Here is a 26,211-nt window from a genome sequence, read left to right on the forward strand (position 1 = left end):
GGGGTGTGTGTGAGAGAGAGAGAGAGAGAGAGACTACATGCATATTTATACATATATGTATGTACTTGCTTTTCCAATAAAAATAGGTATCACGTTACACAATATTCGGTGACCTCCTGTTTCCTTAATTTCCTCATAAATATTTTCCACATGAATAAATTTTCATCTGCAAACACGGTCCTTAAGAACTCCATAGTATTCCGTTTTGTGGATACTGCATAACCTAACCCCCATCTCCTACTTGCGGTATGTAAGTGCATTCCAATTTCTTCTTTCATAAACAGCCTCCCTGCATGCTTGCAAAGATTTGAAGATGATTTGCCAATTGCCTTCTGAAAAGTTCTGGCTGCTTCTGGAGGCATTTGAGGCAAAATAGTCTGAATGCTTTCCCATCACGCGAGCCTGCCTGCTATCTCCCCAGATAGCAAAACTGTAGTTTTCAGAACTTCTAAGACTTGTCTTATCCTGCCCGTTAGTCATGCCTCCGAACTGGGACTCTTCCAGAAATCCCTACACCCTCTCCCTCCCCTCGCCTTATTCCTGCCCCTCCCCATGCGCCCGCCCCCTCCCCCCCGCGCTTTCCCGCTCGGCGTCCTGGCCTATGGCAAACGCCAAGAATTAATTAGGGGCGGGGATCAAGGAGCGGCTGTCAGGAGGTCGCCATATTTCTGTACGGCCCCGCTGCCGGCTCGGCAGTCTGCGGGTTGGGAGAGGTGCTGACAGGGCGGGGCCACTGCGCGGCTCTGCCGGCCTCACCCCTCCCGCCCCGGACAGGTGGCTGTAGCGCGCCCCGCCCCCGCCAGCTGCGGGTGGGAGCAAGCGAGAGCCAGTCCCGGACGGCCGGGCGAGTAGTCCGGCAGCGGCAAAAGAGTATCCTGGCGGCCAAAAAAATGCTCCTGTACCGAGGGGCCCCCGCGGGCCCTGGCGCGCCGGGTAGCGCGCTGGCCAGGCCGGGCAGCGGCCCGCAGGCCTTTGGGATCCGCTTGAGCACGGTAGGTCGGGGGCCCGAGGGGGCGGACGCGCGCGCGCGGGCCCCGGGGCTGCGGGGGGCGCGCGGGGAAGGCCCGGCGGGCCGAGGCCTCACTCGGGACGGGACCTTCTCTCGCCCCCAGATGAGCCCTCGCTACCTACAGAGCAACTCCAGCAGCCACACGCGACCCTTCAGTGCCATCGCGGAGCTGCTAGGTGAGTGGCGAGGGCGGGCCTGGCCGCGATCGCCCGAGGCAGAGGTGCCAACGTGGTACCGGGGACGCGAGAGGAATGTGCAGAGCCGCGTGGGGAGGGCCGGGGCAGGGGTGGGGGCGTCGGGACCGGTCTCGGCTTCGCAGGCGGCGGAGGGGGTCGGCTCCGTCGCCAGGGACGAAGTTCCGCAGATAAAGCTGAGGAAACAAGATGTGACCCAAGAGTTAGTCCCGTATGGTTTTTCTCTCTGGCCCGTGACGTTCCAGGCGCTTTAGGGTAGCTTAGTTAATAATCAAAAGGAGATGCACACAAATTTCGGGCCCCGAGGCAGCTGGGCTCCACGGGGGCCAGCGACACACGGAGGGCGCCAGGCTAGCAAAGGGGCATGAAGAAAAGTCTGGAAAACGGAGTTCTTTAACTTTTGGGACCAGAGAGTCTGGGAATGATGGGACATCTCTTAAGAGATGACACGAGTGCATTTGGCTCCCTGCGACTGTGGAGCGCTGGGTCCGCGATCCAAGAGCGCCCTCGCACCGCTGGAATGAATAACTGAGCACTTAACCTCTCGCTCCACCGATGTTTGCTTTTAAAGCGTTTTCAGTTGATCCCTTGAAGCCAAGTACACCAGCTTTTGCAGTAGTGTGCTAAATACTGTGTGGAAAGCAAAGAAGAAAAACATTCCTGGACAAAATGGCAGAAGCATACCGAGCACATTGCAAATGTTTCAAAAATTATGGCAAGGTGTTTCTGGGGCAAAGTAGCACAGAACAGAATCTTGAAAATGGTTTCAAAGCTCCCCCAAATGAGCCCCAGGCTCCACTTAAGCAATCGCTGTGGCCCTGCAGTGTGAATTGTCTTGAGCGAGAAGTCAGTGGGCAGCAGGAGAGATACTTGCAAGGGTGATGGGGAACTAGGGTGATTATTTTCACAGTAACACAGAATGCTTACAATATGTATGACTGTTCGTTAGAAGGTGAAGGAGAAAAACTGACATTGCCCCGTTTTGAATCCTAGAGAACAGGGACTGTATTTTTAAGATTTTGCACCATGCCTTGAGGGAAATTCTCAGTGGAGTGAGATCTAGGTGCATGTGATTTACAAAAGAGAAAAAGAGGGGAAAGCCACCAATTTACTTAGTGAGAAATGAGAGACAGAAGCTTGTTCCCTCACAGTAGCACTGTGCAGAACCATGTATACCTATGCTGTGCTGTGTACTGAACTTGATGGGTGATTTTTAAAGTGTTCATTTGTAGTTTTGAATATATATGATTTTTGCCTTAAGCATTAACTTAAAGAACCTAATTCCTGTCTAAGCTGACCCATACAAGTGCAAGTATACAGGTGTATTATATACATACACACACATGCCTGCACACATAGATACCAACACAAATTAAAACCAGTCACAACTATCTGTCATATTAATAATAGAGAAAAGGGAGAGCAAAGTGTTAACTAGTAATCTGAAGCTTTCACTTTAGATTTTCCTTCAGTAGTTTTCTTCTCCACTTATGCATTAATTTTCTGGTGAACCATTCATTTGATAAATATTTATTGAGCATTCACTGTGGTAGATACAAAAATGAATACAGCATAGGTTCATCTTCTAGTAGGGGAGAGAAAACATGTACAGAGGTTTATTCTTTGTATAACTGCAAAACAGAAAGTGATATATCGGCAAAGATGGACACATTGGGTACGGTGGGAGTCCAAAGGAAGGAGGGGTGACATCCAGCTTACCAGGAAAAGGAGAGTTAGGAAAGGCTTTGGAGAGGTGACATTTGAGCTGAGATTTGAAGGATTGGGACATGTGGGCATGGGTGTGGGGAGGGAGGGCATTCCAAGCAAAAGGAACAACTGCATCCACAAAGTCATGAAGAATACTGAGTAGCTGAGTTTAATTGGAACATGGATGTCATGAAGAGTTAAAACTATAGGTCCTTAGAGAGTTTACATGGAGCTTTCACAAATATATTTTTAACTATACCTTTTGGGGTAAATAGCAGCAGCATCACCATTGTCATCATTATTCTCATCTTGTAGATAAGGATACATAGGCTCAGATAATTTAGTTGACTTTTCCATGATTGTGTGTTTATTAAGTGGCAGACCCAGGACTTAAATGCAGGTCTTTTTACCCCTAAGTACTAAGTAGGGAATGAAGTTAGAATGGTGAGCTGTGACCAAAATGAGACCGGGAGGCTCGGGTACTTGGGCTTTTAATCTGAAGTTTTCTGATCAAGGGAATATTGTGGTCAGAGCTGTGCTTAGGGAAAGTTAATCTTGCAACATTGTATAAGATGAATGGGAGCAAAGAGGGACAAGGCTTTGAAGGACTAGATAGGAGGTTACCACAACAATGCAGATGAGAGGGAACAGACTGTAAACTAAGAAAGTGACAATGGAAATAGAAATATGAAGATGTAAGAGAGACTAGGGGTGTATAGTGTAAGAAAGAGAGAGGGACAAAAAATGACTTTCATATTTCAAACTTGTCATTTGAATGCTGACACTGTGTGTGTGTTTGTGTGTATGAGAGAGAGGAGAGAGGAAGAATAAGCTTGTGTCAGAAGATGATGACCTTAATTTTAGATGAGAGCAGTTTTAGATACTTCCTGGATGTCTGGGAGGGCCACAGCTTGGCCCTGACAACCTTGCAGGAATTGTCATAGGCCATTCACCTGGAACAGGAGGGGATGGGTGGAAGAGCTATATCAAAACCAGCTATCTCCCACTCGCCATCCTGTCTCTCCAGGGATGCTGTCATGGGACACTTTCTCATTGCCTCCCAGGTTAGAATGAGCTGTGAAGGTTCAGTTATGATTTTTTTTAGACCACGGGTCAGTCACATGGTTAGGGGATAACATAAAGTCCCTGAGACTTGGTTTCTCATGCTGTTACCTACATGGTGGCTGAGGGGAGTTAGAGTCCTCCCACTGAGGGTACCATGGGCTAGGTTAAGAGATTATTTGGGATCTGAGAGCACAGGAGACTGTGTGAGCCAAGTGAGGGGATAAGGACATCCCAGGATTTGGTAGTGTAGCTCTCACCTAAGTGGTGGGCCAAGGGAGTTGAATAGGAGTTCTCTCTACCCTGCCTGGTCATAGGCCAGGTGGGCTGGGCCATGGGAGAAGATAGATTCCGTAAGATTTGATAGCATGTGCTATGTGTTGATAACATTTGAAAGGTTAAACAGAAATTGAAACCAGCTGCCAGATTGGTACCTTTTTTATTATAAGTTCATCTATTGAGGCCAACCTGTTATTAAAACTTCATTTGTTGAGGCCAAGTGGAAGGCTACTTAAAACCAAAAATAAGTGCAAAGCTGTGCTTACTGCTGCTGGTCTGTCTGCTGATCTCTTTTCCCCTGCTGCCCCAGTTGACCCTGGCCTCTGCTGTGCCCTCTCCCCCTTGTATTCTACCCACTTCCAGCCAAGGAGATAAAATTTCTAGCTGCTCCTGGTTGTTACCTTAAAACTGTTTGTAGGTTTCTGTTTTAAAAAAAGCACCTAGTAAAGTTTGGGCGAAATTGACAATAAAACCGGGGGCTGGGGGGGCGGGGAGTGATTTTTGTGAGAGGCTTGCAAGCTGGTTCATTGACTATATGGTTATATAAATGCAGAATTGGAATTGATATGCATTATATGTTTGAATTGTAAATGTTCATTAAGTGTTAGGGGAAAAAAATCCCTCTATGTCCCAAGTGTTCAAAGTAGAAATGATGTCCTGTTGGTTGACAAGTTAAGGGCATCAGTCTCAATGGCCTTGACTGCCAGTAGCCGTGATTGATAGGTTCTAAAACAATTCAAGGCCTACTTGCCAAGTAGTTTTTTGAAACAATGTAGGTGCCTTCACAATCCTGAATCCTGTCAGTTAAAGAAAAAAACCTGCTGCCTTTTATTACAAAGTAAAACACTGTCTTTCTGATAAAGGCACTATTGCATGTCAGACTTAACAATTCCTGCCAAAAGTTGGTCCACTTGATTTATCACATGACACAAGGCTTGGCCCCACGTAGTCCTTAAAGATTGACTCTATCAGACCTTTGAATCCCCTTCTGGGGCTATCCGTGATGCCCTAATGCTGTTAAGACTTTCTGGGTTACAGTCAGTGACAGTTTTATCAGTAATTCTGGCAACACCATTGTGGCCCTTGAAATTAATCTGTCTTGTTTCGTTTGATGGACATTCCACACATTTAAGTGGTTGTAACTGATACTGTTAATTGTGTTACAAAAACTGGTATTTTGAATATGTGCAACACTTCTCTTGCTAAGTGATGTTCCCCACAAAGAACTGCCATGATTTGAACATTGGTAGTGGGATGAATATACAACCAGAACCCCACCCAGATCTCCCAGCCCAGCCACACGGTATCAGTAAATCAATGTAGGATCCCAGGGAAAGGGGAGTGGGTGGGAGGGAAGGCCTTTGTCTTGTTTAAAGAGCCAGTAAAGGCAGGAGTGCTTGAGGCACCAGTCCAACAGATTGCACAAACTGCCCTCCCACTCCAGCCAGTGAGCCCTAATGAGACTTTTGTACCACGTGTGTCGATGACTGGCAATTATGTAAACTGGCACCTGTGGCAAAAAGATGTGACTATTTAGCTAATGTCATCCCCTGGGGTTGCAGACATGGCACATATATTAGAATATGGCTATATTTGATGTCTTTGGATTCTTGGATAAATAACCCATTGTGAAGACCTAACCCAGAAAGAATTGTAAAACTTTCTATATATTTTTCCCTACTTTAATTCTATGTTCTCCATTTAATGAGAATTAGACAGTCTCACCTTCAAGACTATTACAGAATACCTAAGCAGACTCACTCTTCTAAGCATGCTTGTTACATCGTTTGGATCTAGGCAGGCAGTTAGTGTTTTGGTTTTAAACTCTTTCAGTGCCTCTCATACTATAAATGGGGATGGTGATAATATCTGTGTTCTTTAATGGAGGAGGTGATATAAAAGAAAAGTAAAAAATAAAATCTTCGCAATAAACTCTAATGTGTGTGGTGTGTATCTATTTGTAACAAAGTTGCAGATTCGACTCTTCTCCATAACCACCCTTTACTGTATATGTCTGTGAGCAGTAAAGTGGCTAAAAGATAAGAAGTTAATAAGACAAAAATGGGGCAAAATGCTTTGTATATGGAGGACTTACTTTTCCCATAATCCGTGAAGTTTGAAGAGAAAAAGGCAGATTGCACATCAGTCATTGTATGAAATCTAGAAATCAGCTTCATAAACCCATCTGCTGTCAAACCTTTCTTCCCCCATACCATTAATGCTCCCTGCTCACCTTCTGGGACATTCACATGAAGGGAATAAATGACAGTTTCTATGTCTTAGGGGCACTGAACTAGAGATTTTAATAGAATATTAGAAAAAGAGATCTAATATCACAGATTTCTACCTTTTGCAGATAATGCTGTAGATCCAGATGTATCCGCCAGGACGGTCTTTATAGATGTTGAAGAGGTCAAGAATAAAACTTGTTTGACCTTTACTGATGATGGATGTGGGATGACACCTCATAAACTACACCGAATGCTCAGGTAAAGATACCTTCATTCTTTTTCTCTTGTCTTGAGTTCATGAACTCTATTTAAGGCTTAATAATTTTCTTTTAATATTTTCCTTCCTTTTAATTCATTCAACAAATGTTTATTGAGCAGCTGTTATGTGCCAGGACACAGGACACTCTTCCTGACCTCATGGGACTAGAGTCTAGAGTCTAGACTAGAGTCTAGCTGGCAATTCAGACAGTCAAGTATTAATCATAACAAAAAATCATAGGTATGATGATAGAAAAGTATAGGATGCAATGAGATAACTCATCAGGGGAGCCCTATCTGATCCAGAAGGTCAGGCAAAGCCTCTTAGATGAGATGATGTTTAGGCTGAGATCTAAGGGGTGATTAGTAGAATTTAATGAGGTAAAGGTACAAGGGGGCAAGGGTGAGAGTCCAGGCAAAAAGAACAGCAAGGTTAAAGACCTGGAGGTCTTCATTGATCTGAGACCTTCTCCAATTTGTATTAACTTAAATTCACTCTTAGAGCGAATATTGGCATTACTCTTAGAGTATTGGCATTATAACAGTTTATAGATTAGAACCATGGACATTCCCAGGTATAATCAAGCCCCACAAAAGATACAGAAGACGTCATACACATAATCTTTGAAAGTTTTGCAGAAGAATTACAGTCAGGAAATTCTCTTTTCTAACTGCTGAAGCTGGTAATATAGATTTCTGTTGCCAGTGTCAATTCATTTAATTACTTTAAAAGGTTTGTAATTAAGAATGTAAGTTTGTACTTTATTATCTTCATATATCACTCAGTGAAAGATGAGAGCTTCCTTAACTCTTTCCTTCTTGCTTCCTTTTTGAGCAAATGAGGTTTATTACTCTCCATGTGTGGAGAAGGCAATGGCACCCCACTCCAGTGCCCTTGCCTGGAAAATCCCATGGATGGAGGAGCCTGGAAGGCTGCAGTCCATGGGGTCGCTGAGGGTCGGACACGACTGAGTGACTTCACTTTCACTTTTCCCTTTCATGCATTGGAGAAGGAAATGGCAACCCACTCCAGTGTTCTTGCCTGGAGAATCTCAGGGATGGGGGAGCCTGGTGGGCTGCCGTCTATGGGGTCACACAGAGTCGGACACGACTGAAGCGACTTAGCAGCAGCAGTAGCAGCACTCTCCATGTGGCTTCCTGCACTAGTGTGTGAAGCATGAGTACCAGTGGAGGAGGGAAAGGGCTCTGAACTATAAAAATGGAAGAGATTTATTTGGTTATAGTTCTCTTTGAAGGTATTCTAATTCTCTAACCCTGTTTCTAGGGAAATCTTTTTGAGTCATCAAACAAGTGAAATTTGGGCATAACCAATTATAAAGTTGGTTATATTTTACCAGTCAGCAATCTGTGTACCATATGTCTCAGATCCTCATAATTAAAAGAATATCTGGGGAAAGCTTCTAGAAGTGAAATAAGAACATGGCCAGTATGTTGGTGAAGGTATGGAGTTGGCCCTATTTTTGAACTTACAGCCTCACTTTTATCACCTAAAGTTAATATTTTATATTATGAAAAATAGGATTTTAGGTGGGGTGGAACCAAAATATTTATGTCTAAATCTGTATGTACTAGTTTTGTTCCTAAAATCACTTATCTTCTTATTGATTCCTTCCCACCACACATTATCCTAGTGATATGGGTGTCAAATAGTGGGCACAATGAATCTTACCACCTTCTATTTTGTTTGTGGAACTAGATATGTGAGAGTTGGTGCTTACAATTATAAGGCAGGAAGAAGGGAAGAGGATGGCTTCAAAATAATTGCAACAGTAATTGCAACAACTTTTGTTCTGGGCTTCCCTGGTGGCTCAGATGGTAAAGAATCTGCCTGCAATGCAGGACACCTGAGTTCAATCCCTGATTAGGGAGATCCCTTGGATAAGGTAATGGCAACCCATTCCAGTATTCTTGCCTAGAGAATGACATGGACAGAGGAGCCTGGCGGGCTACAGTCCATGGGGTCGCAAAGAGTCAGACACAACTTAGTGACTAACACTGTCTCTTTTGTTCTAGATTCTTTCACCAAATTTTTACTGAACACCTACCTATGTGAGAGTCACTGGAGATAAAGGGGTGAACCAGACAGACATGATCCTTGTTGTCAAGGGGCTGGCAGTTTAGTGAAAAAGATACAAAATAATTGACTAGTAGTACAACTACATAGGTTATTCTACTAGTGGTTTAAGTGCTGTGAAGGAAAAGTAGTTTCTATGAGAGTATATAGCAGAGGGATCTAATCTAGTCTATGGAATCAAAAAAGATGACCATGTAGAAATGACATTTGAGTTCAGATATAAAAGATGAATATCATTCATTCAAAATTTTGCTTCCTTCACAAGGAACAAAACAGGCAGAAACTATAGTAACCATAGGATTTTTTTGACATTCTCATGCCAAATATGTTTCCCACTAATTTGAGCTGGGCAGTTGTTCCTCATATTTAAAAATTAATTTTAGAGAATTTAAAAAATTTGTATTGAAATGTAGTTTGTTTATAACGTGTTAATTTCTGCTGTACAGCAACCTGGCTCAGTTATACATACATATATACATATATATATATATATGTATATATGTGATAAACCATGATGGTTTATCACAGGATATTGAATATAATTCCCTGTGCTATACAATAGGACTTGTTCATCCATTCTATGTATATCAGTTTGCATCTGCTGATCCCCAAATCCCAATACCTCCCTCCTCCTCTCCTTGGCAACCACAAGTCTGTTTAATTTTAGAGAATTTAAAAAATGAGTCCTGCCTAATTGATATCTATAGGACATTTCATCCCAAAACAATGAATTTCACCTTTTTCTCAAGCGCACATGGAACCTTCTCCAGGATAGATCACATCCTGGGCCATAAAGCTAGCCTTGGTAAATTCAAAAAAATAGAAATCATTCCAAGCATTTTTTCTGACCACAATGCAGTAAGATTAGATCTCAATTACAGGAGAAAAACTATTAAAAATTCCAACATATGGAGGCTGAACAACACGCTGCTGAATAACCAACAAATCACAGAAGAAATCAAAAAAGAAATAAAAATTTGCATAGAAACGAATGAAAATGAAAACACAACAACCCAAAACCTGTGGGACACGGTAAAAGCAGTCCTAAGGGGAAAGTTCATAGCAATACAGGCACACCTCAAGAAACAAGAAAAAAGTCAAATAAATAACTTAACTCTACACCTAAAGCAACTAGAAAAGGAAGAAATGAAGAACCCCAGGGTTAGTAGAAGGAAAGAAATCTTAAAAATTAGAGCAGAAATAAATGCAAAAGAAACAAAAGAGACCATAGCAAAAATCAACAAAACCAAAAGCTGGTTCTTTGAAAGGATAAATAAAATTGACAAACCATTAGCCAGACTCATCAAGAAACAAAGGGAGAAAAATCAAATCAACAAAATTAGAAATGAAAATGGAGAGATCACAACAGACAACACAGAAATACAAAGGATCATAAGAGACTACTATCAACAATTATATGCCAATAAAATGGACAACGTGGAAGAAATGGACAAATTCTTAGAAAAGTACAACTTGCCAAAACTGGACCAGGAAGAAATAGAAAATCTTAACAGACCCATCACAAGCACGGAAATTGAAACTGTAATCAAAAATCTTCCAGCAAACAAAAGCCCCGGTCCAGATGGCTTCACAGCTGAATTCTACCAAAAATTTAACACCTATCCTGCTCAAACTCTTCCAGAAAATTGCAGAGGAAGGTAAACTTCCAAACTCATTCTATGAGGCCACCATCACCCTAATACCAAAACCTGACAAAGATCCCACAAAAAAAGAAAACTACAGGCCAATATCACTGATGAACATAGATGCAAAAATCCTTAACAAAATTCTAGCAATCAGAATCCAACAACACATTAAAAAGATCATACACCATGATCAAGTGGGCTTTATCCCAGGGATGCAAGGATTCTTCAATATCCGCAAATCAATCAATGTAATACACCACATTAACAAATTGAAAAATAAAAACCATATGATTATCTCAATAGATGCAGAGAAAGGCTTTGACAAAATTCAACATCCATTTATGATAAAAACTCTCCAGAAAGCAGGAATAGAAGGAACATACCTCAACATAATAAAAGCTATATATGACAAACCCACAGCAAACATTATCCTCAATGGTGAAAAATTGAAAGCATTTCCTCTAAAGTCAGGAACAAGACAAGGGTGCCCACTTTCACCATTACTATTCAACATAGTTTTGGAAGTTTTGGCCACAGCAATCAGAGCAGAAAAAGAAATAAAAGGAATCCAAATTGGAAAATAAGAAGTAAAACTCTCACTATTTGCAGATGACATGATCCTCTACATAGAAAACCCTAAAGATTCCACCAGAAAATTACTAGAAATAATCAATGACTATAGTAAAGTTGCAGGATATAAAATCAACACACAGAAATCCCTTGCATTCCTATACACTAATAATGAGAAAACAGAAAGAGAAATTAAGGAAACAATTCCATTCACCATTGCAACGGAAAGAATAAAATACTTAGGAATATATCTACCTAAAGAAACTAAAGACCTATATATAGAAAACTATAAAACACTGGTGAAAGAAATCAAAGAGGACACTAATAGATGGAGAAATATACCATGTTCATGGATTGGAAGAATCAATATAGTGAAAATGAGTATACTACCCAAAGCAATTTATAGATTCAATGCAATCCCTATCAAGCTACCAACAGTATTCTTCACAGAGCTAGAACAAATAATTTCACAATTTGTATGGAAATACAAAAAACCTCGAATAGCCAAAGCGATCTTGAGAAAGAAAAATGGAACTGGAGGAATCAACCTACCTGACTTCAGGCTCTACTACAAAGCCACAGTTATCAAGACAGTATGGTACTGGCACAAAGACAGAAATATTGATCAATGGAATAAAATAGAAAGCCCAGAGATAAATCCACGCACATATGGACACCTTATCTTTGACAAAGGAAGCAAGAATATACAATGGATTAAAGACAATCTCTTTAACAAGTGGTGCTGGGAAATCTGGTCAACCACTTGTAAAAGAATGAAACTAGACCACTTTCTAACACCATACACAAAAATAAACTCAAAATGGATCAAAGATCTAAACATAAGACCAGAAACTATAAAACTCTTAGAGGAGAACATAGGCAAAACACTCTCTGACATACATCACAGCAGGATCCTCTATGACCCACCTCCCAGAATATTGGAAATAAAAGCAAAAATAAACAAATGGGACCTAATTAACCTTAAAAGCTTCTGCACATCAAAGGAAACTATTAGCAAGGTGAAAAGACAGCCTTCAGAATGGGAGAAAATAATAGCAAATGAAGCAACTGACAAACAACTAATCTCAAAAATATACAAGCAACTCCTACAGCTCAACTCCAGAAAAATAAATGACCCAATCAAAAAATGGGCCAAAGAACTAAATAGACATTTCTCCAAAGAAGACATACAGATGGCTAACAAACACATGAAAAGATGCTCAACATCACTCATTATCAGAGAAATGCAAATCAAAACCACTATGAGGTACCATTTCCCACCAGTCGGAATGGCTGCGATCCAAAAGTCTACAAATAATAAATGCTGGAGAGGGTGTGGAGAAAAGGGAACCCTCTTACACTGTTGGTGGGAATGCAAACTAGTACAGCCACTATGGAGAACAGTGTGGAGATTCCTTAAAAAACTGGAAATAGAACTGCCTTATGATCCAGCAATCCCACTGCTGGGCATACACACTGAGGAAACCAGAAGGGAAAGAGACACGTGTACCCCAGTGTTCATCGCAGCACTGTTTATAATAGCCAGGACATGGAAGCAACCTAGATGTCCATCAGCAGATGAATGGATAAGAAAGCAGTGGTACATATACACAATGGAGTATTACTCAGCCATTAAAAAGAATACATTTGAATCAGTTCTAATGAGGTGGATGAAACTGGAGCCTATTATACAGAGTGAAGTAAGCCAGAAGGAAAAACATAAATACAGTATACTAACGCATATATATGGAATTTAGAAAGATGGTAACAATAACCTGGTGTACGAGACAGCAAAAGAGACACTGATGTATAGAACAGTCTTATGGACTCTGTGGGAGAGGGAGAGGGTGGGAAGATTTGGGAGAATGGCATTGAAACATGTAAAATATCATGTAAGAAACGAGTTGCCAGTCCAGGTTCGATGCACGATACTGGATGCTTGGGGCTAGTGCAATGGGATGACCCAGAGGGATGGTATGGGGAGGGAGGAGGGAGGAAGGTTCAGGATGGGGAACACATGTATACCTGTGGCGGATTCATTTTGATATTTGGCAAAACTAATACAATTATGTAAAGTTTAAAAATAAAATAAAATTAGAAAAAAAAAATGAGTCCTGGATTAAGTATAATTATATGTATTGGACTTTATTTCTGATCATATCTTGAAACAAACTTGAATCAGTTAGAAGGTCCCATTTATTTAAAAGAGATTATTTAGTCCAATTCTAACTTCTAGCCAGGAATTCCATGTACCACAATTTGTTCTAAAATAGTTGAATATTAGAGGTAGCATTGAAAACTTTTATTAAGTATATTAATTTTTCTGTTTGGGGGTCATATTCTTTTGTATTTGGAAAAAATAACGGAGGTAATCATGCAAAATCATTAAGCCTACAGAAATTCTATTTGACTTATAACATTTATTATAATCTTATTCACATTTTCCAACTTTTTATGCTACCCTTATATTTTCAGGCTAATAAAATAGTTATGTAAGTAAGCAACAGTTTCTGCCATAAATACAAAATCTCATGAAAATTAAGGTAAAAAGAAAAAGCCTATCATTAAATTCCTTTAAGGTTCAAAATTAATTCTGTTTAGCTTATGGGGATAGTGTGTGAACCAACTAGTCTATATTCGGCTGCCTTTGTTGGAAAACCTCTTTTAAGAAGTGTATTTCCTAATAGGTCTGTTCTTCTAGAACAACAGCCAGAGAATAGCAGTATGTTTAGTATCCTTTCATTATTTTATGCTACACATTATATCACCAGTACATTTAGAGAACAGCAGTACTTTCCCTTTTATGTCCATGAATTTGCTAAGGTTTTTTTTTTTTTTTTAATTGATCAGAGTCCCAGTTTAAATTTACCTCTCTAGATTCTAGAGTTGACTTTTTTTAAGGAACTTGGAAAGAAGCTGCTATTTTCCTGGATTCCACTCACAGAGCCCACTTGGTGTGTAAATACTGTTGTCTATTTTATTAAGGAGATAGAATAGGACTTACTTGGTGAAGAGAAACCACCTAAGACAAAATGTCTATGGAAAATTAAAGAATCTGCTTGTAATACAGGAGACCTGGGTTCAATCCCTGGGTCAGGAAGATCCCCTGGAGAAGAGAACGGCTACCCACTCCAGTATCATTGCTCAGAGAATTCCATGGACACAGGAGCCTGGTGGGCTACAGGCCATGAAGTCTCAAAGACTTGGAAACAACTGAGCGACTAACACACATACCAAACTATATAAGATTCATTCCTACAATTCTGTTATTTATTGTGAATACATTTATGTTAGGCAGCGATTTGATTGGTATCTGGCATGTATTCTGAGATTTTTCAGTTAAATAGAAAACCTAATACGGGAATGCAAGTGGAATAAAAGAACACAGAGGAAGAGTTAAGGGTAACGTAACAACAAAAACAAACTGAGAGCATCCAGCTCCTCTCATCTCGTTCTTATCCTTTGGCATTTCTGGTTCTTGCCCTGCCCCACTACCTATCTTTTCAACCTTAGGTAGTCTTAGTCGGTAAAGAATATGCCTGCAATGCAGGAGACCCAGGTTTGATCCCTGGGTTGGGAAGGTCCCCTGGAGGATAAAATGGCAACCCACTCCAGTATTTTTGCCTGGGAAATCCCATGAACAGAGGAGACTGGCAGGCTATGGTCCATGGGGTCACAAGGGTCGGACATGACTTAGCAACTTCACCACCACCACCATATAAGCTAAAATACAATGAAAGTTTATAGTTATGAAGGGGAAAAGATGATAGATGGCAGAACAAGCAGAAATGGTAAGGAAATTAAAGAAGCAATATAATCTCCCTATTTTCACCACTTTCCCTTGACCACCTAATTGAAGCTTAGGTAGAATTCAGTTCAGTTCTGTCGCTCAGTCATGTCTGACTCTTTGCAGCCCCATGGACTGCAGTGCACCAGGCTTCCCTGTCCATCACCAACTCCCACAGCTTGCTCAAACTCATGTCCATCAAGTCAGTGATGCTGTCCAGCCATCTCATCCTCTGTCATCCCCCTCTCTTCCTGCCTTCAGTATTTCCTAGCATCATGGTCTTTTCCAATGAGTCAGTTCATCGCATCAGGTGGCCAGAGTATTGGAGTTTCAGCTTCAGCATCAGTCCTTCCAATGAATATTCAGGGCTAATTTCTTTTAGGATTGACTGGTATGATCTCCTTGCTGTCCAAGGGACTCTCGAGAGTCTTCTCCAACACCACAGTACAAAAGCATCATTTCTTCAGCACTCAGCTTTCTTTATGGTCCAACTCTCACATCCATACATGACTACTGGAAAAACCATAGCTTTGACTAGACGGACCTTTGTCAGCAAAGTGATGTCTCTGCTTTTTAGTATGTCGTCTAGGTTGGTCATAGCTTTTCTTCCAAGGAGCAAGCGTCTTTTAATTTCATGGCTGCAGTCCCCATCTGATTTTGGAGCCCAAGAAAATAAAGCATTATTTTCTTGGTAGCATTAGAGAAGGTTAAAGTCCAAATAACTCTGTAGATCCATTTCACATGGTAGGTAAGATTACTGTTTATAAAGAGCCCTGAGTTTTAGATATGCATTAGATCTGAAGTAGAAGTAGATGATAGCATATGACCATTCTGAATGACTTCTAGAGTTTAAAATTGAAGTTTGAATACTACTTTGTAAGTTATATTATACACATAGTGTGACATTTAATCCTCCTCACAACCCTGTTGTTTTTAGGTAATTCTATCACAGGAGGGAAAGGAATGCTTGAATCTTAACCAGCTTCTTTAAGTTTACTTTCTGGATTGCTAAGGCCTATAGACTGCAGAAGCTCAATGCTCTTTTGGTATTTTCAAAGGAAGTTCTACCCTAGAAATTACCTTTTTATGTGATTGGATTTATTTGCTGGATACACAAAGGTCTTTTAAAGTGTCTCATCTCAAGGGACACAATGGTATCCTGTAACACTTGAAAATGAAATGGTGATCCTCCTTCCTTAGTGAGTAAACATAAACCCCCACCTCCAGGAAGTAGAAATCAGGTGTGTGTATGTGTGTGACTCAGTTCGTGTCCGACTGTGACCCCATGGACTGTAGCCATCCAGGCTCCTCTGTCCATGGAGTTCTTCAGGCAAGAATACTAGAGTGGGTGGCCATTCCTTTCTCCAGGGGATCTTCCCAACCCAGGGATTGTACTTCACCCCAATTAAAAGAGTTGGAGCCAAGGCCAAGCTGCTCAGCCATGGCAGGTAAAGCATCTATTTTACTGATGTTGGAAAAACATCTGATCTGTAATATACGAAATCTTTCCTTACACTGTAAACCGTGAGGGCAAGAATCATGTTTCTTATATTAACAGTTGTGTCTCCACTGCTTAGCATGATGCACAGGACATAGTAGGGGCTCAGTAAATATTTATGGAATGGATGGTAGTGTACAATTTTGGAAACTTAGTCCATCTAGAGAGAACTCGTCCTTAAAAAATTAGTTTTATTTGTCATGAGAGAAGATATATGAAGGTAATACTTATTTTCTAGCTTTCCATGTCTTTAATTTTTGTTTGGTTTGGTCATTTTGTTGTGTGTTTGGATGGAAATAGAAGAAAGGGGAAGGATCTAGCTCCTAGATTAAGCTGATCCTAAGGGGCCGCAGAGATTGTTGAGGTGGCTTTGTGAAAGGCCCTTAGTAAAACACGAGAGACTTTATACTGCAGCTGTTTGCTGATATTCAGAGGCAGAACTACCTATTTTTATCCCTTGGCCACATTCCAATGAACTGTCCCAGCAGATGGAGCAGAGGGTAAGAATTGGAAGTGTTATCCTTTGAGTGAATAGTTGAAATTTGCAAGATACATAACCTCTGACTTTGCAATTTCTAGAGAGTGACATAACCAGGTTAGGGATGCCTACTCTGCCTCATACCTCTGACTAGTGTCAGTATCTGGTACTCTCGTTACCCTCTCTCAGGTGTACTCTGAGATAACTACCCTGCTCATCTTCCCCTAACTTTTCTATTAACAGAGCTCTTTTATCTAAACAAGAAAGGCAGCTGTGCCATAGCCTCTGTTAGTGAAAAGAGGCTACCTTTACCTTTATAATATGTGACTCTAATGCAGTGGAAGTGTTTATGTACACACAAACCACACAGGAAAATCAGTGCCATTACCCCATGGTTATTTCCTATGTTTTCACTTAATAGTTTTGCCCAGAAATACCAAAAGGAAGAACTTTTTACAAGTGTTCTTCATTTGTAAGCCAAACATTTGGCCTACCTATCTTAGGATGCTCTTTTATCTTTCTGATTTCTTCTGATTTCTTTTTTCTTGTGTAATTGCAGCTTTGGCTTTACAGATAAAGTCATAAAGAAGAGCCAGTGTCCCATCGGAGTTTTTGGTAATGGTTTCAAGTCAGGCTCCATGCGGCTAGGAAAGGATGCTCTTGTCTTCACCAAGAACGGGGGCACTCTCACTGTTGGACTCCTATCACAGACGTATCTGGAATGCGTCCAGGCCCAAGCAGTTATTGTACCAATTGTTCCATTCAACCAGCAAAACAATATCCTTTCTGGAAATGGGAAATGTTAGTTAAAAATTAGTCTAAACTGACAATTTTGATAGAAACCTCTTTCTTCAGGTCAAATCCAGCTATCAAAAGTTTTCATATTTAAAGAGGTATTCAGATGTCTTAAATTTAACTAGAATTTCACCCTATTAAACATTGTTAAAATAAATGGATCATTGGAAGAAACAGAAATGTTTTAGTTATTTTGCAGTTTTCATTGTTATATGATTTGATCTATATACTCTCTCCACCCCCTCACCACTCTTACAGTACAGTTCCTGGGGCCTTCTCTCTTTTTCCCCCTTAAAAGTAGGTATATTTGTGTCACCCTCCTAGAAACATACTGTTCATTAGCTTATCTGACAGCTGAATAGCTGATTTTTCTGTAACTGAGCAAGCTATTATTTTTGTTAGATACCAGGTTATCTTTACGCAGACAGTATAGCAATAAAGTTTGAACTCATTGCTTCCAAAGAGTCTAAAAACTCAGACTTTGATCTGTTTCTTAAGTATAGGACCGTCTTAATTTACATGGAATTTTTGAAGCAATATTCTGCAGGGGTAACTGATTTTGGTATTAGTCTCTAGAATCTTTCTGCATTTCCCCCTGCTTCCCTTTCTTCGGAAGCAGTAATGTTCATGCTTTATATCTTTATGTCTATATTTTGTCTAAACATGCAACCCAAAAGGCAGATCTTCCTGTGATAGCATCTTCTGAAGATGATAATTTTTCTTTGACTATACTTGGTTTTACAAAAAATGATTATTACTGAAGATTCCTTGCCTAGCCTAGAAGCCATCTTGAACTATTCAATTTTCAACAGTGAAAATGACCTGCTGTCCCAGTTTGATGCCATCCCAGGCAAAAAAGGCACTCGTGTTCTCATTTGGAACATCCGCAGGTATGGTATCCAAGAGTGATAGATTCTAATAAACAGAAGCAATACAACGAAGCATATTTTAATAAATCTCTTCTATAGAGAAGCAGAGTAGATAAATTTTGATACATGTTTGTATCTCACTGCATACTTTTCCTTAACTTTCTTAGAACCACAGCTCTGTTTGAGACAGTGCTTCTTAGTGGTAAAATATGCAGCTTAATAATGTGGAGACCTGTATACATATCCTGAAGCTGTTACCATCAAGATAGTTCAATATTATTCTAAAATCTTCCAAATCCATTATAAATATCTATTGTGTATTCAAAGACACTGTTTAGAGGTAGGTCAGTGATAGTTATTTCACCTATTTGACAGTGAAAATGAAGTATAAGGAAGAAAATTTAGGGTAACAAAGCACAACACAATCTTAAAATAATAAGGACATGTGTATTTGTGCTTTCAGAGTAGTTGGATCAGAAGTAGAAAAATCTTTGAAGCAGATAAATTTGAACTATAATGAAGTTGACTTCAGGTCATATGTTTAGAGCTAATAAAGCTACCTAGAAATAGTTTAGGATATGTCATTTGTCTCACCTTGTCATGTTAAATGAAGTAGTGTCCATTGAAACCAAAAAGCCTTTAATATAAAATAGAAGTGCTACTTTTATGTTTAATAGAATACAGTATCAGATATATTCATGCAGTATCAGATATATTCATTCTTCTTTTTCTCCATAGGTCAAGTATTTTGCCTCATTTCTTAGTTGGATAAAACTTAGTTAAAAAACTGTGGTGGTCCATATAGAAAGTACTTTGAATTAAAAAAAAAAAAAGTAAGGTAATTTACATCCTCCTGTGTCCTACTAGGAAAACCTCAAGTAATATAATTTATACTATAAAGGATCATTTTCTTGAAGCATTTCAAGTGATTTAAACGCATTTTCAGCAGACTTTTCTCTTTGTGTATTGTTTCTCAGTTTATGGTACTAGGTGTTACATAAATAAAGATTCCATGGTCAAATAACTTTGGAAAGAGCTGACTTAAACAGAGCTTACCACATAACTTTATTATAGCACTTCTGAGAGGCTCTAATATGCTAACATTATTTCAACATACAGTGAAAATATTTAAGAGAGCAATATAGTATGCAGTTTCCAAATTTTAAAAAAACTGTCTCTCCAGACCTCTTTTCCTTGGACAGTGAATGGTGAGGGCCATGGGGGACAGGAATCTCCTCAGAGTACATTTGTTAGAGTGGGATGGGTAGCAGGAATCAGGATTATCCTGGAAAATATAGAATACACTGTTATAATGACCTGAGCTTTATACAGGATATGTATGATAGTGGCTCTGGTTCAGCCCTGAAAAAGGAGCTATGTTTTCAACACAGCAACTCTGAGCCTCTGAAGCCTCAAGTATGAAGAAGGTGTCCCTAGAGCTAGAGGTGGCTTTGGAAATCAGAAACTGTCTCTCCAATTTTATTTGATTATACAGACTTTATATCTTTATTTCATATTTAAGAGTATCTTGGGGGACTGCCATTACACAGAACAAATTTGGGGAACTGTTATTCTGATATATGTTTTTTCTCTGTAATCCATAATTTGTTTGGAGTTTTTTCCAGTAACAAAGATGAGTCTTGCCTTTTTCCTCCTGGCAGTTGTTAGTGATGTAGCCTAGGGTCTTGGAATAGACCATATTTAAGTGACCTGAAGGGATTATGAGAAGAAATATCCTTGGGAAAGGAATATGAGTACTATTATATTTAAATGACAATTATATAAATGATCTCCTAGAAGACTAATAAGGATATGTTGTTTCTATCACAACCTTTTTTTTTTTCTTCTAAGAAATAGAATTAGATCTGGGGAAATCTTACTAGTCCTTATACTATTACTGAAGTTAGAAAGAGTAGATTTTGATTCATCTGTTTATTCAGTTGGGGGAAATCATGTGGAATGACCTACCTGACAATTCTATATTAAGACCCTGCATCAAGGATAGCTGCTGTAGCTATTTGATTTATCAGATCACAAACATCCCCACCTGACTTTTTTTTCTTTCCTTTGCTACTTAGTATCACACCTCTATGAAACATATCAGAATTGTTTAGACCGGAAATACCCTTAAATATTGTGTGATCTTCAAAGCAAGTAAGACATAGTTCCTTTGAACTGGTAGTCAGGGGAAGAAATAGGTATCTGAGTTTTGGCTCATGTTGTTTCTTTTCTCTTGGGTTCCTAGTGCATTTTTGTCCTTTGGAGCCAGTTTTTGTTAGATTGGTACTTCTCTCTTTTACCCAGAAATAAAGATGGAAAGTCTGAGTTGGACTTTGATACAGATCAGTATGATATCCTGGTAACAGACTTTGGCACAGACGAAAAAGAGACTGGTGGCGTTTCCTCTGAGCTGCCAGAAACAGAGTACTCATTACGGGTGAGTAAGAGTGGTTTTTCTTCAACAATGAGAGGTAAGATGTCCTGTAACATGAAAATATTACAGAACAAAATTTCACTTTATAAAGATGACAACCTTTTAACCCTATACTCGGATTCCTTTTCACTGTCTGCACTCAAACAGTGTAGCTAATATAGTCAGCAGTACTTAGTATGGGAGTTGATGTAGAATAACAAAGTATACAAACTGAGCCAAATCTTTGCTCAGATGGGATCTCAGATGCTAGCAGCGTTTTATGGGGATGTCAGTTGAATTGGCAATATTGTGTAATAACTTTCCCTTCACTGTTCCATAGGCATTTTGTGGCATCCTATACATGAAGCCACGAATGAAAATTTTTCTGCGTCAGAAGAAGGTGACTACCCAGATGATTGCCAAGAGCCTGGCCAATGTAGGATATGATATATATAAACCTACCTTCACAGTATCCTTTCAACTACATGAAACTGACCTCTTTGCTTCAGGATTAGATTTCCAAGTTGGCACATAAAAACAGAAATCTTTCCTTTTCCAATTAAAAAATGTGTTATAGTACAAGCCCTCTTTTACTGTATTCTAAGGAGATATTTCTAAAGCCAACCTATGCACCAGTTTTATCAGAGATCACCTGGAAATTATTAAAATAATACAGCATCCTGAGTCTTTAGAGATTCTGGTTCAGTAGATTCTGAAATCTCTTTTTTTAAAAAAATATTTCTTAATTTAAAAATCCTCCACAGATTATAATGAGTAACCAAGTTTGAGAATCTCTACTGTAAGGAATGATCCATGCTGTTGGGTTTGTACAGGAATTTTGTTACGTATTAATTGATATGTAAAATGTTGACTTAAATTTGTTGCAAAATGTTGACTTAAATTTGTTCATCTTTTGGATAGGCTATGAGTTTTGCTGTAAGAAGTCCAGACTTATGTTGATAGAAGTTAGAAGATGGGAAACCTAGGGTGAGAGAAATCTTCAACAGATTTGACATGGATTTCCTTGTACTTCTCATAATTGCAGCCATTCAGAGAAGTTAATTACTCACTTTCACTTCTGCCCCCATATTGCCTTGGGAATGAATTTCAGACACTTGAGGAATCTTAAGGCAAACTATGGAAATTAGGTCCATCTTTGTTTATGAATTTGGGGGCCAAACAAGTGTTTGAAAGGATGAGAATTCATAAGTACTTTTGAAGAATTGCTCTTGTCATTTACTTTCTAGTAATAAGCTCAGCTCTTGGCCCAAGAAACCTGTTCACACACTGTTTACTTTATCAGAGGCATTATCTAGCTTACTTTGTCTTTCTTCCCTTGACCAAAAATTAGAAAATGCTGTTCCCTTTTTAAATAGCCATAAGGTTGTTACTCATAAGCAGATGGATTAATCCTTGTCTACTATGAAAGTTAAAAAAAAAAACAAAACACCCTAAACACACCCAGCTTAACAAAGCCAGAGCTAACATCATTAGCATCTGTAGGTAAATTAGTTATAATATCACTGTATGGAGCTGGGATCTTAGTGCCTTAAGTTTAACAGAACCAGTCTAAAAAAGTGCTTTTCAACTACTGTTTCAGGATATACTATATTTCTGCCTTCAGCTTCTTTCTCTTATGGATTTCTATCAGGATACCTTCTAAGCGTTCATTCTGTATATACCTCAGCTCTTCTCAGCCTCCCTTCCCATTAAACTAGTTACTTTCCCCTGTTAGAATTTGGGCTAAATGAATTCACTATTCAGTTCAGTTCAGTTCAGTTGCTCAATCGTGCCTGACTCTTCCGACCCCATGAATCGCAGCACGCCAGGCCTCCCTGTCCATCACCAACTCCCAGAGTTCACTCAGACTCACATCCATTGAGTCAGTGATGCCATCCAGCCATCTCATCCTCTGTCGTCTCCTTCTCCTCCTGCCCCCAATCCCTCCCAGCATCAGAGTCTTTTCCAATGAGTCAACTCTTCGCATGAGGTGGCCAAAGTACTGGAGTTTCAGCTTTAGCATCATTCCTTCCAGAGAAATCCCAGGGCTGATCTCCTTTAGAATGGACTGGTTGGATCTCCTTGCAGTCCAAGGGACTCTTCTCCAACACCACAGTTCAAAAGCATCAATTCTTCAGTGCTCAGCCTTCTTCACAGTCCAACTCTCACATCCATGCATGACCGCTGGAAAAACTATAGCGTTGACTAGACGGACCTTTGTTGGCAAAGCAATGTCTCTGCTTTTGAATATGCTATCTAGGTTGGTCATAACTTTTCTTCCAAGGAGTAAGCGTCTTTTAATTTCATGGCTGCAGTCACCATCTGCAGTGATTTTGGAGCCCCCAAAAATAAAGTCTGACACTGTTTCCCCATCTATTTCCTGTGAAGTGATGAGACCAGATGCCATGATCTTCATTTTCTGAATGTTGAGCTTTAAGCCAACTTTTTCACTCTCCTCTTTCACCTTCATCAAGAGGCTTTTTATGAGTAAAATGTAATTTCTAATAAAATTTCTCTAAAGGTCACTGAGGGAAAAGATACTGATGCTAACTTATTTATTCCTGTTATCAAAGGCTTCTTCTCCCCTCTTGTGCTTTCCCCTCATAATAATTTGGGAACCTCCTACTCCAGTGTACTCCCACATCATAATTTAGAGTTTAAAAGTGTATAACGGAAACAATTTGACAGTCTTTATCTTTAAAGTGTTAATTTTGTGGTATAGAATTTTGGTTTTTTGTTTTGGGCAGTTTTGCCCTATTTCGTTTTTGCATTGGAATGGGGTCTTACTTGTGGTTTGATTTGGGCTTCTGGAGACCAGAACATGAGATGTTGTGAGCCAAATATTACTGTGTTATGTATCACTTATGTCATGTCTTCATATCATATCTGGTCCATTTATCACATGGATTTGATGCAAGTAGCTTGTTACTTAGAGATGATAATGGAGATCAGTTTTTGAAAAAGTAACAAAAATTTTAACTCATTTAGACATGAAGATTTCTTTTAGTATTTGTTTTAATGAAAATCTCAGTTTCTTTCTCTCCCCTTTATCTTTCTCACTCCCTTACCTTGATTTTTAAATCAAATAGGACTTGCTAAAAATTCATAATTATTCATGTTTATGTATAATTAGTTCTCTTTGTTTCATTTATTCAAGCTTGTTAACTTCTTCCCATGAAATAGATTACAACAGGATTAGTGTGCCTTCCAGCAGAATTATTGTCCTTTACTTTTGAAAGTGATTTTGTTCCTTGTGCTTTTGCTTTCATTGTGTTTTGTATGACTAGCTGGACATGCCTTATTGCTTTTAATTGTGTTGTGCCATGTATTTAGTAGTAAATTAGGCAGTTAGCAAAGGTTAGGTAATGTTTTGTGTTTTATGAATTTTTAGATCACTGATGATACTTTGATATATTTTCTTATAGTCTTTTTATGCATATATTTATAGTACATATTTTTCAGTGATACTTATTATATTCTGAACATTTCCTAATATTCCCAAATATTTTTTAAGGGCATAATTTTAAGAACTGTGTAACAGACCATGTGGCTACACTAACATTTATTTAGTCATTCCCTTATTGTCAAACATATAAATTATTTGTTTTTTAAGCTGTTATAAATCATTGATAAATCTCTATAACTCATAAACCTTTATGGTCTTCTCTCACTATTTCTGTAGTATAAATTCCTGAAATAGAATTACGTGGTCAAAGGTTAAGAATATTTTTAAAGCTGTTGATACAGATTTTTAAAATGCTTTGTAAAAAGTTTGTACCAGTTCATATACACTGGTGGTTGATGTTTTTTTGCTATAATATAATGCAAAATTTTGTGTGCTAAAGCCTCTGGTGTTTGTCTCCTTAATGATTTTCTTCTCAGAATAAGCAGGTGAAAATAACTTTTGGGTTCTCTTGCAAGGATAATAACCAGTTTGGAGTAATGATGTATCACAACAACCGCCTCATAAAGTCTTTTGAGAAGGTGGGGTGCCAGGTAAAGGTGAGTAGTTAATGTTTCTTTGTCATAGAAGGCTGAAAAGAGTAGGAAGAGGATTTAAATTTTGCAAAAGTGATAAACTAATGAATAGCTTTTTACTGCCACCTTGAGATGGTAGTTAAATCTGATCATGGAATTCTGTGTTACCAGTGAGCTGTCTTATGTTCAGAAGCTCTTTCTACTTATCATTCTTCATAAATGTTAACCCAGGAGCTTTACTGAATGCATTTTTTAGGTCACTGTTAATAAGAGGTAGAATGAGAGCACCAGCAACTCTGCCACGTGTATAAGTTTACTAATGTTTGAGGTAGCGCTTTCCATTTTCTTGTGGAGACAATAAGGCAAAGTGGAAGGTGCATAAAATTTAGTGTTTGATGACCAGGATTTGAGTCCCAGTTTTTCCAACTAAAAGCCATGTAACCTTGGCTACATTGTTTAATTTCCCTGCGGCTCAATTTTCTTACCTGTAAAATGGAAACAATAGTAGTTTTACTTGCTCTACCTACCTTAGAGTTTACAGAGTTGAGAGATTTAAATGGAATAAATCATACAAAAGTGCTTTATAATTGAAGTATAGAAATATTACCATCATCTTCAAGTTTTAATGACAACTTAAAGTGGTAACATCCATAAGTATCTCATTCATCCCTATTTTATAGATAAGATTGCTAATGCACAAAGGATGATAAGCTGCTTTATGTTACACAGTAGGACAAGGTTTTACATACGACCCAGGAGAGCTAGTTTGCAGCCTGTATTTCTTTTCATTGTTGTATCATCTTTATACAACTTGTTTGTGTGCCAGTCTAATTACACTTTGACTCAGTTCCTTCCATTAAAGAATACAAAAATGATTTTAAGTCCAAAAATCTTTCGTATCAACTTGTAATTAATCACTACAGGTGTGACTCTTTCACAGTTGTTTGTGGCCTTACATATATAAACATTGTTTTATTTTAATAGAGTGTGATGATTACATAGCATCCTTAATTTTTTTCAGATGGAGTTTGGTTTTAGTTCCTTAGAACAGGAGTATATAACCTTAATTTTTTTTTTTAGTATTATCATTCTTTGTTCAAATGGAATCTTATGGCAATCCCTTAATATAAAACAGATGAAAGTGCCTTGAAGTAGCATGGGTGAAGTAGAGTTTTCCTGGAAAATCCTAGGGAATCTATGGATCACAGTTTGAAAATCTCTGCCCTAAAATTTGGCATAGGTTCCAATTCATTGTAATATTTGCAGTCTATTAGAGTAAATTCCCAGTGTTTCTCTAGATATTACTGGCCTTTCCTTGCCCGTGAATGTTATATAACCTTTC

At 39.0% G+C, this 26,211-nt stretch overlaps 1 protein-coding gene across 4 annotated transcripts in view; it reads left to right on the top strand.

Moving 5' to 3' along the window:
• The first annotated feature begins 697 nt into the window (after positions 1-697).
• MORC4 (MORC family CW-type zinc finger 4) overlaps positions 698-26,211 on the top strand; it is a 64,625-nt gene continuing 39,111 nt past the window's right edge. For 2 of the 4 annotated variants that reach the window (XM_027533788.1, XM_027533789.1), the window contains exons 1-8: positions 698-992; positions 1,113-1,185; positions 6,608-6,740; positions 17,374-17,591; positions 18,352-18,499; positions 20,783-20,915; positions 21,232-21,360; positions 24,774-24,893. In XM_027533788.1, coding sequence (XP_027389589.1) covers positions 891-992; positions 1,113-1,185; positions 6,608-6,740; positions 17,374-17,591; positions 18,352-18,499; positions 20,783-20,915; positions 21,232-21,360; positions 24,774-24,893 — 1,056 coding nt within the window. In that variant the 5' untranslated portion in view covers positions 698-890. Of the gene's footprint in view, positions 993-1,112; positions 1,186-6,607; positions 6,741-17,373; positions 17,593-18,351; positions 18,500-20,782; positions 20,916-21,231; positions 21,361-24,773; positions 24,894-26,211 lie in introns of those variants that run through there. The other 2 variants (XM_027533790.1, XM_027533791.1) reach the window with 2 other exon arrangements.

The sequence above is a fragment of the Bos indicus x Bos taurus genome, chromosome X (genome assembly GCF_003369695.1).
Source record: "Bos indicus x Bos taurus breed Angus x Brahman F1 hybrid chromosome X, Bos_hybrid_MaternalHap_v2.0, whole genome shotgun sequence".
Lineage (NCBI taxonomy): Eukaryota > Metazoa > Chordata > Mammalia > Artiodactyla > Bovidae > Bos > Bos indicus x Bos taurus.